At 44.0% G+C, this 15,000-nt stretch overlaps 1 protein-coding gene and 1 long non-coding RNA gene across 3 annotated transcripts in view; one reads left to right on the top strand and one right to left on the bottom strand.

Moving 5' to 3' along the window:
* Positions 1-14,305, top strand: part of LOC126992216 (uncharacterized) — a 24,880-nt gene extending 10,575 nt beyond the window's left edge. Inside the window, exons 2-7 of the mRNA XM_050850877.1 lie at positions 6,783-6,854; positions 7,778-7,947; positions 8,407-8,527; positions 10,435-10,581; positions 11,518-11,655; positions 12,001-14,305. Of these exons, the coding sequence (XP_050706834.1) occupies positions 6,784-6,854; positions 7,778-7,947; positions 8,407-8,527; positions 10,435-10,581; positions 11,518-11,655; positions 12,001-12,169 (816 nt within the window). The 5' untranslated portion in view covers position 6,783 and the 3' untranslated portion in view covers positions 12,170-14,305. The remainder of the gene's footprint in view (positions 1-6,782; positions 6,855-7,777; positions 7,948-8,406; positions 8,528-10,434; positions 10,582-11,517; positions 11,656-12,000) is intronic.
* The window catches only part of LOC126992217 (uncharacterized), a 41,586-nt gene that overhangs the window by 22,678 nt on the left and 3,908 nt on the right, over positions 1-15,000 (bottom strand). The window lies entirely within an intron of this gene.

The following is a 15,000-nucleotide window of genomic DNA, read 5'->3' as shown; positions in this document are numbered from 1 at the left end:
CTCTCTCAATGTTTCTCAATTATTTCCTGAATGTATCCAAGTTGTTTCTCAACTGCTTCCCGAAAAACTTGGGAAACGTCTGGGATACATTGTTGTCATACAAAGATTCCTGGTGTGGACGCGCCTTAAGGTTTGGGTGAAGTTATTAAAGATAGTTTTGAGTGGGAGTCACAATGAGAGTATTTTCCAGAACGGCCCGTGGTGTTTTGAAGTTCCAGTCTTCACTCAGGGACCACATACCCAGTCTTCGAGAATATGCTTCCCGCTCACTGTGTAGAAACCTTGTCGAATATCACTACATACTAACACAACTTCTACGAAAGACTCATCAACTGTGGATGTGTAAGCCCCGAAATGTCCAAATGTTGGGAATATGGGCCAACAGTATTCTCGGGCGCTTTGGGCTCTGCAGCAACTACTTTCCAAGCCCACAGAGGAGATTAATGGTAGTAGTAGTAGTAGTAGTAGTAGTAGTAGTAGTAGTAGTAGTAGTAGTAGTAGTAGTAGTAGTAGTAGTCTCATGAGGGTTTTTTTTCTTTCTTTTTTTACGTTCACGGTGCAGAAGCCTTGTCAAACTATCACTAGTCTCATAACACTACCTTTGGACATACTAACACACCCTCCACGAATGCCTCGTCAAATTATTGCTGGGCTCATAATGGAAAGACTAACACAACCTCTGGGAAAGCATTATCAAAGGTGGGTAGGTGTGGACAGTTGGACGACAGGTGGAGGTTGATACGAGTACTACGAGAGCCTTTTCCAACTGGTGTACTACTAAGGCGACGAAACGTTTGAGAATATACGCCCCGGGAAGGTTGACGACAGGTGGAGGGTGACACATGTTCTATATCCAGATGACAGGTGACAGCGGCTACACGCGGGTGGCTGTCACAATGAATGGTGGGAAGGACGCTGAGAGGCACCATTAGGAGTCAGGGCACGGCCGGTTCGTTCCCTCTGACACACACACACACACACACACAATGCTCCGTGGTGCAGTGGATAACTCTTGAGTCGTTACTTGGCAAGACTTTTTTTTAAGCATCTACTCCCCCTTGAGCAAGAGGTCTGTGTGTGGGAGTTAGGACCCGCCCGTGCCCACAGACTGTAGTACCTACGAGCACTAAAAGGCTCTTTCCGGGCTGGTACTGGCTGGCAATCACAGGCCTAGCACAAGCTTACACAGTGGCTGAATGGCACAAAAAATCTCTTCTTGCCAAATTGACATTAGTCCCAGACCAGTCAGCCAGGCGCCGTTCCTTACGAGCTTTCTATGAACTACTTTTTCTGGTTAATGGCTGCATCTAATATACTGTTTTTCTCCATTACTAATACTAACTAACGGGGGCGCGTTCCTTCGCTCACTCGCCGCTTCCACTCTCGCCGGTCTTCCTCGAGCAAGCTCCCACGCAGCTACCATCTCACGTCCCTCCTGGAAGGATCGATCGACTTGCCCCAGCCATGAGTTACGTGGGCGCCCCAAGGTGACTACACTCGGCAATAGTGTGGCACAAATAGGCAAGAAACATCTACGACTCTAAACATAAACTGGAAAAAGTACACGTGGAGACAGGCTGACACGATATTAGCTTTAATCCTGAATACCAGCACGAGGTAAAGGAATACTTAACACGGGTGGGTGGCGATGCCCCGCAAGGAACCCCCCTGACTCTTAACCTTACGGGAAATGCCACAAGGATTCCACGCCTGCCCCTCGTCGGGTCGCTCATACTGGCTCGTCGGGATTACACGCGAGGGAAAGACTATTCACAGACACCACCGCCACCGCCGCCGCCGCCTCGCCCATTATTTTTTTGTACAGCGCAGCCCAAACCCGTCAGATTACTACGTGTGGAAGGGGGCATGGAGGAGGAGGAGGAGGAGGAGGAGAGGGTTGGGTGATAAGAGCAGGAATGGATGAATAATTAGGGAAATGGTTCTAGGGGGTCACCTACATATTAAGGAGCAGGGTACGGTAGGAGAGAGAGAGAGAGAGAGAGAGAGAGAGAGAGAGAGTTGGAGAGGGGGGATGTGCATGGACTCTCTCTCTCTCTCTCTCTCTCTTCACAAGTCAATCCCTGTAGCTTGTCTATCTATATCTATTATCTAGCGGAGAGAGAGAGAGAGAGAGAGAGAGAGAGAGAGAGAGAGAGAGAGAGAGAGAGAGAGAGAGAGAGAGAGAGAGAGAGAGAGAGAGAGAGAGCAGGAAGTGGACAGGGCGTGGCAGAGGTACTGTAGGCCAGGGCAGGGCAGGGCAGGGCAGGGCAGGGCAGAGCTAGGCTAATAGGACAGTGGCGGTGGTGGTGGCTTTCCCTCCCTGCGGCTGTGACCTAAGATATACCAGCTGACCAGCCTTCCTTCCATCCTTCCTTCTCCGTCTTTCTCTCTTCGCTCTCCTTTCCTTCTCTTTCCTTTCATTTTATCTCCCTTCCCTTTCCTTTTCCTTCCCTTCCCTTCCATTCCCTTTCCTTTTCTTCCCTTCCCTTTCCTTTTCCTTCCCTTCCATTTCTTTTCCTTTTCTTCCCTTCCCTTTCCTTTTCCTTCCCTTCCATTTCTTTTCCTTTTCTTCCCTTCCCTTTCCTTTTCCTTCCCTTCCATTTCTTTTCCTTTTCTTCCCTTCCCTTTCCTTTCTTCCATTTCTTTTCCATTTCTTCCCTTCCTTTCCTTTTCCTTCCTTCCATTTCTTTTCCTTTTCTTCCCTTCCCTTTCCTTTTCCTTCCCTTCCATTTCTTTTCCTTTTCTTCCCTTCCCTTTCCTTTTCCTTCCCTTCCATTTCTTTTCCTTTTCTTCCCTTCCCTTTCCTTTCTTTTCCTTTTCTTCCCTTCCCTTTCCTTTTCCTTCCCTTGCATTTTTTTCCCTTTTCTTCCCTTCCCTTTCCTTTTCCTTCCCTTCCCTTCCATTCCCTTTTCTTCCCTTCCCTTTCCTTTTCCTTCCCTTCCCTTCCATTTCCTTCCTTCCATTCTTAATAAACTTTCTTTCCTCCTCCTCCTTGTCCTGCTACTCCTCCTACAACGACAATAAGAGAGAGAGAGAGAGAGAGAGAGAGAGAGAGAGAGAGAGAGAGAGAGAGAGAGAGAGAGAGAGAGAGAGAGAGAGAGAGAGAGAGAGAGAGAGAGAGAGAGAGAGAGAGAGAGAGAGAGAGAGAGAGAATCAGGTTGTCCCTCGCTGACCATTTGGCACACTTACCCTGTGTATCTGTGTCTGTGTGTGTGTGTGTGTGTGTGTGTGTCTTTTTCTTTTTCTTTCTTTATTTTTACATCTTACATATTGCAACTCTCTCTCTCTCTCTCTCTCTCTCTCTCTCTCTCTCTCTCTCTCTCCGGAAATGAAAATATGCAGATCTATGAATATAATAGTAGTAGTAGTAGTAGTAGTAGAAATAGTATGAGCAGTAATAGTAGTAGTAGTAGTAGTAGTAGTAGTAGTAGTAGTAGTAGTAGCAGTAGTAGTAGTAGCAGTAGGAGTAGTACTAGGAGTAGGAGTAGTAGTAGTAATAATAGCAGGAGTAATAATAGTAGTAGTAGTAGTAGTAGTAGTAGTAGTAGTAGTAGTAGTAGTAATGGTAAAAGCAGTAATTGCAGAAGCAGGCTCTTAACGGGGACTCCCCGCTGGCGAGGTGACTGACCTAACCTGACCTTCTTGTAAGCGGGTCAAGGAGGGGAAGGGAAGGGAAGGGAAGGAGATAGGGAAAGCTAGGTCACGTGAGAGAGAGAGAGAGAGAGAGAGAGAGAGAGAGAGAGAGAGAGAGAGAGAGAGAGAGAGAGAGAGAGAGAGAGAGAGAGATCTTAGATTCTTATCAATGGATGAATAGAGAATGAAACGTGGGAGTGAAGGAGAGGGAAGGAAAGGAAGGGAAGGAGAGGTGGACAGAAGGATGGGAAGGCTGAAGGAAATAGGGAAATGAGGAGATAGAAAGGAAGGAACGGAAAGAGAGGAGGAGAAAGGAAAGGGAATAAAGGAGGGAAGGAAAGGAGAGAAGGAAGAGTAGGGAAGGAAAGGAGGAAAGGAATTGGAGAGATGAGGAGGAGAGGAGGAGGAGGAGGAGGGAAGAAAGGGAAAGTGAGGAAGGAGGGAAGAAATGGGAGGAGGAAAAACAGGCGACGGAGGCAAAGATCTTATCATTACCCCTCCTCCTCCTCCTCCTCCTCCTCCTCCTCTCTCTCTCTCTCTCTCTCTCTCTCTCTTACCGTAAGATTATTGACAAGGTTACCCTGGAGAGAGAGAGAGAGAGAGAGAGAGAGAGAGAGAGAGAGAGAGAGAGAGAGAGAGAGAGAGAGAGAGAGAGAGAGAGAGAGAGAGAGAGAGAGAGAGAGAGAGAGAGAGAGAGGGGGGGGGGGGGAGGCAGAGAAAAGACGAAGAGGGAGGGAGGGAGGGAGGGAGGAGGAAGAGGAGGAGGAGGAGGTTTAACTATAATCTAATTAGGAGGAGATGTCCTAACTATACATGTAATAAGGAGGAGGAGGAGGAGGAGGAGATGGCCTAATTATACTTCAGAATCAGAAAGCATAGGAGGATTAGGAGGAGGAGATGGCGTAAGTCTACATCTAATTAAATATTCTGACCTTTTCTTACTTAACCCGGTAGCAGCGATGGGCCAAATTTGTGGCTTCACCGTGTAGCAGCGACGGGTCAAATTTGTGCCATGATATAAACCCCCAAAAATAGATGATACATAATCTGATCACAAATGCTTTGATATATGTTATGAAATGGCTTGTGTGAGGGGTGATTTTTTTCTCATTTTTCTCGCTTGGGGGGACCATTAAGATACATGATCCCCGCTGCTACTACCGGGTTAAGGATCAAGCACAAATATAATGCTTGCAGTCACAGTGTTCTTAGAGGCTTGGAAAAAAGAACAAAGGAAATAGAGAGAAAAAATGGAGTAATCGCAAGAAAAAATGGAGTAATGGAGAGAAATTGGAGAAATGGAGAGAAAAAATGGAGTAATGGAGAGAAATTGGAGAAATGGAGAGAAAAAAATGGAGTAATGGAGAGAAAATGGAGAAATGGGGGGAAAAAATGGAGTAATGGAGAGAAAATGGAGAAATGGGGGGAAAAAATGGAGTAATGGAGAGAAAATGGAGAAATGGAGAGAAAAAATGGAGTAATGGAGAGAAAAAAATGGAGTAATGGTAAGAATAAATGGAGAAATGGAGAGAAAATGGAGAGAAAAAAATGGAGTAATGGAGAAAAATGGAGAAATGGAGAGAAAAAAAATGGAGTATGGAGAAAAATGGAGTAATGGTGAGAAAAAATGGAGAAATGGAGAGAAAATGGAGAAATGGGGGGAAAAAATGGAGTAATGGAGAGAAAAAATGGAGTAATGGTGAGAAAAAATGGAGAAATGGAGAGAAAATGGGGAAATGGAGAAAAAATGGAGGAATGGAGATAAAAAATGGAGAAATGGAGAAAAAAATGGAGAAATGGTGAGAAAAAATGGAGTAATGGAGAGAAAATGGGGAAATGGAGAGAAAAAATGGAGAAATGGCGAGAAAATGGGGAAATGGAGAAAAAATGGAGAAATGGAGAGAAAATGGGGAAATGGAGAGAAAAAATGGAGAAATGGAGAGAAAATAGAGAAATGGAGAGAAAAAATGGAGAAATGGAGAGAAAATAGAGAAATGGAGAGAAAAAATGGAGAAATGGAGAGAAAATAGAGAAATGGAGAGAAAAAATGGAGAAATGGAGAGAAAATAGAGAAATGGAGAGAAAAATGGAGAAATGGAGAGAAAATTGAGAGAAAAAAATGGAGTAATGTAGAAAATTTTATAAATGGAGAAAAAATGGAGAAATGGAGAGAAAATAGAAATGGAGAGAAAAAATGGAGAAATGGAGAGAAAATAGAGAAATGGAGAGAAAAAATGGAGAAATGGAGAAAATGGGGAAATGGAGAGAAAAAATGGAGTAATGGAGAGAAAATGGAGAGAAAATGGGGAAATGGAGAAAAAATGGAGAAATGGCGAGAAAATGGGGAAATGGAGAGAAAAAATGGAGAAATGGCGAGAAAATGGGGAAATGGAGAGAAAAAATGGAGAAATGGAGAGAAAATAGAGAAATGGAGAGAAAAAATGGAGAAATGGAGAGAAAATGGGGAAATGGAGAGAAAAAATGGAGTAATGGAGAGAAAATGGAGTAATGGAGAGAAAAAATGGAGTAATGGAGAGAAAATGGAGAAATGGAGAAAAAATGGAGAAATGGAGAGAAAATGGAGAAATGGAGAGAAAAAATGGAGAAATGGAGAGAAAATGGAGAAATGGAGAGAAAAAATGGAGTAATGGAGAGAAAATGGAGAAATGGAGAGAAAAAAAATGGAGTAATGGAGAAAAAATGGAGTAATGGAGAGAAAAAATGGAGTAATGGAGAGAAAATGGAGAAATGGAGATATAAAAATGGAGTAATGGAGAGAAAATGGAGAAATGGAGAGAAAATGGGGATATGGAGAGAAAAAATGGAAAAATGGAGAGAAAATGGAGAAATGGAGAAAAAATGGAGAAACGGAGAGAAAATGGGGAAATGGAGAGAAAATGGAGAAATGAAGAGAAAAAATGGAGAAATGGAGAAAATAATTGAGTAATGGAGAGAAAAAATGGAGTAATTGGAGCGGTCACCCTTCTTAGGCACAGGCTGTATGATGATGTTTATTACTGTCATTACTTTCTCTCATTTAATTTCTGGTTTTTCATGTTCTTTTTGTTCTTATTTCTATCATTACAAATTATTATTATTACTATTACATAATCAATATCATCAGTACTATTAATTCTTTTATTTTCCAGAATGGCGCGAGTGTCCATCTGCTTGGCTCTATTGGCACTGCTATCAACCTTCAGCAGTGCCACAAACAACTGGTATTGTAGTAGTAGTAGGAGTAGTAGTAGTAGTAGTAGTAGTAGTAGTAGTAGTAGTAGTAGTAGTAGTAGTAGTAGTAGTAGTAGTAGTAGTAGTAGTAGTAGTAGTAGTAGTAGGGGCTTGCTCTGAGGACCATTGGGTGTGGAAGCGGTGAGTGAGTGAAGCAACACAACCCCAGGGACATGCTTCCCGTTAGTCAGTCAGTAGTTAAGTTTTAAATTAATAAATTCCTTCTAATTATTTTCTATAAAAGGTTTTGAAAGAACAAACCATACTTTACAGCAAAACTCTGAATGCAAATATTTTTTTCTGAATTTCCTTAGTTTCAGATGAAATTCACTCAGCGACAGTGGTACGTAGCGTATGGTAAAATAATGGAAGTGTTTGAGGGTTAATAAGGGTGATATTAATAAGGTTCTGGTGGTAAGAGGGCTGGGCAGGACTCACAACAATAGGTCTGAGATGGATAAATTTAGATTCAACAAAGACATAGGCAGGAACTGGTTCACCAATAGAGTGGTGGATGAGTGGAACAGGTTGGCAGTCATGTTGTGAGTGCTAATATGACAGATATGTTAAAGAAAAGACTATATGAATTCATGGGTGAGGAGAGGTTAGTTCCAAAAGAGCTGCCTTGTATAGGACTAACGTACTCTTGCAGACTCCTTAGTTAATACATATTCTTAGATGCTTCTGCCTCTTGCATCAACTATTTCCAACGTCCAAAAAGGAGATTAATCGGGTTTTAAGGAGTGTTTTTTAGGTTCACGGTACAGAAGAAGGGTCAGACTACCTACCACCAAGGTCATAAAAGTACCCCTGGAAATGTCCACGACTGCTATGAAAGTCTTGTCAAATATGTGAACTTGGGCGCTGCAATGTTTAAGCCTATGGCCCCTTACGTCATATCCTTGATTTCCAGCACCGCCGGGGAGTCCAGACGGAAGCGCATGATCTACATGGACTCCAACCGCCGCCTGACGCTGCCGCCAAACACCTTGCTCATCCTGACTCCCACACTCAGCCTTCCCTTCGGCAGGAACCTCCCCCTCGGATACGGCTCCTCCATGACCATCTCCGTGCCATTCAAGAGTATGTATTCGCACCCTAAACCATCTGCTGTAAATGCTCTGGGCCCAGAGACCTCCGAGTTTAAGGACACGTCAGCCTGATGACCCCTACTAGCACATGTTAGCCCACTCATACATACTTATAAGCTTGAATATGGCTAGGAACAGATGGCCGAATTCTTTGACGTGATGATAAAAATTTGCCTGTGCCAAAAGTTTGAAAATGACTTAGGTAGTTTGTTTATGAAAGTGACGATACTTAGATGTTTCAGTCTGTCCTTGTATGACACTTCTCACTGACTTCATGACCATCTTGCCTCATTGAGATGTGCCAGTACCTCCTTCCTATGACCTCTGACCTTAACTCCGATATAACGTACATACATGTTGTTTTCCGTGACCTGCAGAAAAAATGCTTTGTCGAAACCTTGCTAGGATGACTGTGATGACCTATAATTTCTGACCCTGGCCTCCCCAACAGTTGACTTTGAACAGCTTGGCCTGACCTCTGAGGAGAACCCTTTTGGCATCTTTCCCGACTTCTTCTTTCGACGGAAGCGTGACGCAGATCTGCCTGGCATCAACTGGGCAGGGGGTGACAGGTGTGTGTGTGTGTGTGTGTGTGTGTGTGTGTGTGTGTGTGTGTGTGTGTGTGTGTGTCAAACTAACTGAGTGACCTACTTACATGACTGACCAAATGTTACTAAATACTGACCAATAAAGACCTCCTGCATTTTATAGCTCTGTGACCACTCACCATATATTCTCTCTCTCTCTCTCTCTCTCTCTCAACTACCAAGTGTCCCACACATGCCTTGTCAACACAGTATTTACATTCCTATTATTCCAATGGGCAGGAGAGATTATATTAAATTATATCATATTAGGCTATATTAGAAGAGCAGGATGGGGCATATAGTACACCAGCACACATAGAGAGATGGAATGTCATGAAAAGTCTTGGGTTGGTACTTCAAGACACTTTCGGTACTCACAAAAAAACCTTTTCAGAGACCAAAAGTGAGGGCAGTCTGGTTCGAATGAGTGTTTTTAGGTCCACGGTACAGAAGAAGGGTCAAGGTACAACCAGGGTCATTAAACTATCCAGGGAAATGTTCAAAACTCTTATAAAAGTCTTGTTAAATATATGTACTTGGGCACCTGTATGCTTAACCTCTTGGCTGTGGATTTCCTACAAAAAGACCTCACCAAGCTACAGGAATGGCACAAAAAATGGTTTCTACAATTCAATGAAGAAAAATGTAAGGTCATACACCTTGGGAGGGGATATCCAGCATACCAATACCACATGGGAAACACTCCACTATCTACCACAGAGGCAAAAAAAGACCTGGGAGTGTATGTTACCAGGCTACCGGTGAAGGGATATCCAGCATACAAATACCACATGGGAAACACTCCACTATCCTACACAGAGGCAGAGAAAGACCTGGGAGTGTATGTTACCAGGCTACCAGAAAAGGGATATCCAGCATACAAATACCACATGGGAAACACTCCACTATCCACCAGAGGCAGAGAAAGACCTGGGAGTGTATGTTACCAGGCTACCAGTGAAGGGATATCCAGCATACAAATACCACATGGGAAACACTCCACTATCCACCACAGAGGCAGAGAAAGACCTGGGAGTGTATGTTACCAGGCTACCGGTGAAGGGATATCCAGCATACAAATACCACATGGGAAACACTCCACTATCCTACACAGAGGCAGAGAAAGACCTGGGAGTGTATGTTACCAGGCTACCAGTGAAGGGATATCCAGCATACAAATACCACATGGGAAACACTCCACTATCCACCACAGAGGCAGAGAAAGACCTGGGAGTGTATGTTACCAGGCTACCAGTGAAGGGATATCCAGCACACCAATACCACATGGGAAACACTCCACTATCCACCACAGAGGCAGAGAAAGACCTGGGAGTGTATGTTACCAGGCTACCAGTGTAGGGATATCCAGCACACCAATACCACATGGGAAACACTCCACTATCCACCAGAGGCAGAGAAAGACCTGGGAGTGTATGTTACCTGGCTACCGATGAAAGCTAAATCCGTACCAATCACAGCGTGGAAAAAGTAAAGGGTATTTATATGACCCTGGTGGTAGCTTGACCTTATCTCTGTACCGTGAGCCTAATAAAACACTCTTTCAAACCTGACTGATCTCACTTTTGGTCTCTGGAAATTATTGCTGAGACAAAAGCGTTTAAAATTACTGACAAGACTTTTCACGTCAAGTTCCTCCTCTTTCTCATTAGCTCGATAAGATAGTAGGTAATGATGCATAAGAGTTTTGGACAGTACAGGGACGAGTGCAGTGGGGAAGTGGGAGGGGGTGGGGGGAGACGCATGTAGTTAGCAAGTTCAGAAGAGTAGTCAGCATGAAAATATCAGCAGACATGTCAGAATTTAGGAGAGACTGTCATTAAGAGGAGGGGAGTTGATGAGACAACGAGCCTAACATGTATCTTTGCACACAGGGAGATGATGTTCCAGATAATTGAAGACTCCCTGCACAACCTGGGCATGGAGGGACAGGGCTGCTTGCTGCGGGCGATCTGCGAGATGTTCCAGGCACCGCTTGTCAACCATGGCTTTGTGGGGGAGTTTCTCGAGCTGTTCCTGAGGTAATGGCACTGCCCTCTTTGGCTTACTCATGGTACTTTGTCTCCTTCCTTCCTTTTCCTCTTCCTTCTCCTGATTCCTGTTCTTCCTCTATTCTTTAAGAAGATTGCAACGTTCATAGCGCCAAAACTTGCTGTAGTATTTAGGTTACTGCTGAAGTATGGTAGTTTTCCTTTTTGTTGGTGCAAGGCCAACATCACCCCCACCCCAAAGAGAGCCTCACCTTCAACTGTTCCTACTGAGTACCACCCAATTTCTATTACTCCTGTCCTTTCTAAAATCTTTGAGAGGCTTTTGACTAAACAGCTTTCCATATACTGAGATAAATACAATCATTTAGTACCTGATTCTCAGTTTGGATTCCGTAAGGGTTTAAGAACATGTGGCGCTCCCTTGACTCTGTCTCATGACCTGCAGTGTTCTTTGGATCGTGGGCCTGAGTCTCGAGTTGTTGCTATTGATTTCAGTTTTGCTTTTAATGTTGTGAATCATAAGGCTCTAATTTATAAACTACAACTCCTTGGTATTGATGGAATTCTTCTCGGTATTTTTAAAGAATTTTTAACTAATCGATTACAATGTGTGGTTGTTGATGGTGCTGCTCTGCTTCTCTGCCTGTTGTTTCTTGTGTTCCTCAGGGCAGTGTTCTTGGACCTTCATTATTTTACATTTTTATTTCTAACTTGGGCATTAAACTCGAAAATAAGCTTATTTCATATGCTGATGATACAACTTTATACTCCTCTGTTCACTCTCCTACCAACAAAGGTGAACTTGCTGCATCTCTGAATAGGGACTTGGCAATGATCACCGCTTGCTGTCAACTTTGGGACATGAAGCTTAATACTAATAATTAACGCATCCCATTACCAACAATAATAATAATAATAATAATAATAATAATAATAATAATAATAATAATGACATACCCTCTACAGTGTCAGCCGCTCCCCGTATGCCGACAAAAGACTCGGCGAATATTTGGCAGCTGAGCGGATTGGTCGGTCAAGTGGGGACTGCTCAGAGTACCACCAGATGTGTCCACACTCTCTATTTACCACCTCCTATAACACCAAGTAAGTGTGTGTGTGTGTGTGTGTGTGTGTGTGTGTGTGTGTGTGTGTGTGTGTGTGTGTGTGTGTGTGTGTGTGTGTGTGTGTGTGTGTGTGTGTGCGTGCTCTTATCTAGCTAAATGTTCTTTCCTAATTGGGTAGTTTACAGCTTTTCTTTCAAGGCAGACTGTGAAGGTTTGTCACCTGTGGCTTTATGCAGCAGCATATTCTATTTATCTGTCGTAAGCTCTGTATGGAAAGCTGAAGTTTCTCACGCCACATCCCCTGTTTTGAAACTATTTATCCTATTTCCTTTAAAGCTATCAATGTTTTTATTAGCCCCTAAACACCTCCCTGTTCTCCTCACAGAGTGTCAGAGGATGAGGCAGGCAGTGGTGGCACCAGGCAGGAGGGCAGTACAGCAGGAGCAGCCTCAGAGCAACAAGCAGGGAGGAAGGAGGGTGGCGGAGTGAGGCAGTACCCGAGCGTTACCCGTACCAAGAAGAAGAAGAAGAGGTGTTACCAGCAGCACACTTAATGCTGGAGGCATGAACACATGGATGGATGGATGGGTGCAAGACCTTAGTGACCTGAAGACTGATAATGAACTTGTAACTATGTATGGTCCAGCTGAGTGACCCAGGCTTGCACGTTCAAAGGACTGGGGCTTTCCTTTTGACCATTTTTTAAGGCATTAGAGAAGATTAGTCTGGTTCTAGTGAGTGTTTTCCCATCCATGGTGAATAAGTCTTGCCAAACTACCACAAGAAGCATGAATACCACCCATGGAAATCCCTAAGGTCCCAGTCACACTGACTTAATGACCTAATGACGACCACCCGCAACCTACAGGTCGTGGGAAGTGGCACATGGTCATGCGTGCGCTCGTCTTGTGTCTTGGTCCGCCGCATGACCGAAAAGGTCAGCTGGATGTTTTAGGTACTACACCAAAACCTGCAGCCGACCTCTCAGGTCTCTGCCGGTCGTAAAAAGGTTGCCGTCCGCTGGCCAAATGGACTGCGTCTGAACTGCAAGCGGACTGCCACCGGTGGCCGACGTATGATCATTAACTGGTGAACAGCGACCGGATGGCGAGCAGACGCTGTGTGGTTGCTGTCAGGTAGTAGGGGGTTGCTGATGTTCGCCGTCCACTTTGCTTCTGTCATTGGCCGTGGTTGACGTCCGGCCTTCCATCACACAGCGAGTTGTGCGGCGACCGGTGGTAGGTCAAACCACCCTTGACCGGAAATGAGGTACGTTCTTGAGCAGTGACGCCCCACGCCCCTCAGCCCGTCCAAGCTACCATGGAGGTAAAATTTCTACCTCCATGGTCCCGACTCACTTGCTCCACAGGTCAAGCACACGGCCAAATGCGTATGGATCACCTTTGCCGAACAAAAATAAAGTACTGCAGGACATAATGTGTGAAGCAAATGATGAGAGTCTGTGGAACTAATGGTTTTTATCCATTTTAAAAAGGACTGTTAATTTAATTTTCTACTCTGCCCAGGTTGATGGAGATGGTTTAGAACGAATATAATGTAACATACATACTAACATACAGATTAAACCAAGATTGCTTGGAGCATTTTTTGCATGTCTATGGCAGATGGGGAGGGGGGGGTGGGGTCACAACCATCCATCACCTGCAGCAGTGAAGCACAGAATACTTTCATTACCTTTTATAAGTAATTATTTTTTCACAAATAATTTACAGAAGAAAGAGAAATTTGTAATATAACTGGATGATAATATTGCTGGAACAACTGATAATAACGTATGAACGGAAAATTCTCCTAGAGTAGGACAGTGCAGAGCACGTCACCAGCAGGTCGTTACGGGAGATCGCCGTCCTCATTACGACAGGACGCGTACTGGTCCTTGCCTGTCAGTCACCGGTCGGCGTGTGGGGGGCGTCTTGGGCTGACTCCAGGTGTGAATCTTACCATGGTCGCTGTCCGGCCACCCACTGGACGGCCACTAAACGACCGCCGGTAGCCGTTCGATCGCACGATTACTCTGCCACTTATATGGTCAGGAAGCGGCGGGTGTGAATCGCAACATTTTGGGGTTGCGGGTTAGCAGGTCGTAAAGTCAGTGTGACTATAGCTTAAAAGCAATACTGGAACCTTTAATAATTGATTTACTATGGTGATAAAACGTTTAAGAATATGTGCCCTCTTCTGAGTCCTGAAGAGGTGGACTGGTGTGGCCAGGAGGGACTGAGAGGTAGATCAGTTCTGACAGCCTTAACCAATGCCTTGTATATGGAATGATGGCCATTACCTCCCTTACTCTGACTTGCAATTTATCAACAAATCAAAAACAAAGGCTGCTTATCAACTTTTCTCTTAAGCAGAATTCCATATACTTCCATCCCTATTATATACTACTCTTTTCTTAGCCAATTTGTGCCATACTATTACTAACAGAAAACAATTCATGTGTTGGATGTGCTGGCCATCGTCCCATAAAAGGGGCTCATAGAAAGCTTGCAGGAAACATGCAGGGCCTGGCAGACTGACAGTGTTGGAACTGATCTCAAGAAAGGAAGGATTTAGGAAAGGACGGCTTGTAATATGGGCATCAGTCTCAAATAGGCAAAGTTATTCTCTCTCTCTCTCTCTCTCTCTCTCTCTCTCTCTCTCTCTCTCTCTCTCTCTCTCTCTCTCTCTCTCTCTCTCTCTGCTGGGCTTCATTAATAGAAGCTGCTCTTTAATGAATAAAGATGTAATACTTCCAATGTAAAATAGTTTATTTATACCCCACTGAGAATATAAGGTACAGTTTTGGTCTCCCCACCACATGAAGAACAATGCTAAATTAGGTGTTGAACATAAGGCAACAAAGATGATCTCCTTGAGCAACAAACCTTACGATAGAAGGCTCTCCTCCATTAAGGTGTTTTCTCAAGAAACATCGCCTCTGAGGAAAACTGACAATGTTTCAAAATACTCAATGGTTTTACAAATGTGGACCAATCCAAGTTGTTTTTGATCGATGACACTTTCTGAACGCGATATAAGAACATAAGAACATAGGAGTCTGCATGAGGCCGGTGGGCCTGTACGAGGCAGCTCCTTTGAACCTAAGCTCCCATGTATCTAACCCCATCTAATATCACTGTCCATGAATTTATCTAATCTATTATTGAATGTGACAATTGTATTGGCACTCACCACATGACTGCTAAGCCTATTCCACTCATCCACCACTCTGATAATAAACCAATTTTTCCCTGTTGAATCTGAATTTACCCAGTTTAAACCCATTACTACATGTCCTACCCTGTTCTCTTACCAACAAAACCTTTTGAATATCCCCCTTATTAAAGCCCTTCATCCATTTATAAACCTCGATCATGTCTCC

This window comes from Eriocheir sinensis, unplaced genomic scaffold (assembly GCF_024679095.1).
Source record: "Eriocheir sinensis breed Jianghai 21 unplaced genomic scaffold, ASM2467909v1 Scaffold420, whole genome shotgun sequence".
Taxonomy (NCBI): Eukaryota; Metazoa; Arthropoda; class Malacostraca; order Decapoda; family Varunidae; genus Eriocheir; species Eriocheir sinensis.
The sequence above is the reverse complement of the archived record's forward strand: the minus strand, read 5'-3'. Positions and strand labels throughout refer to the sequence as shown.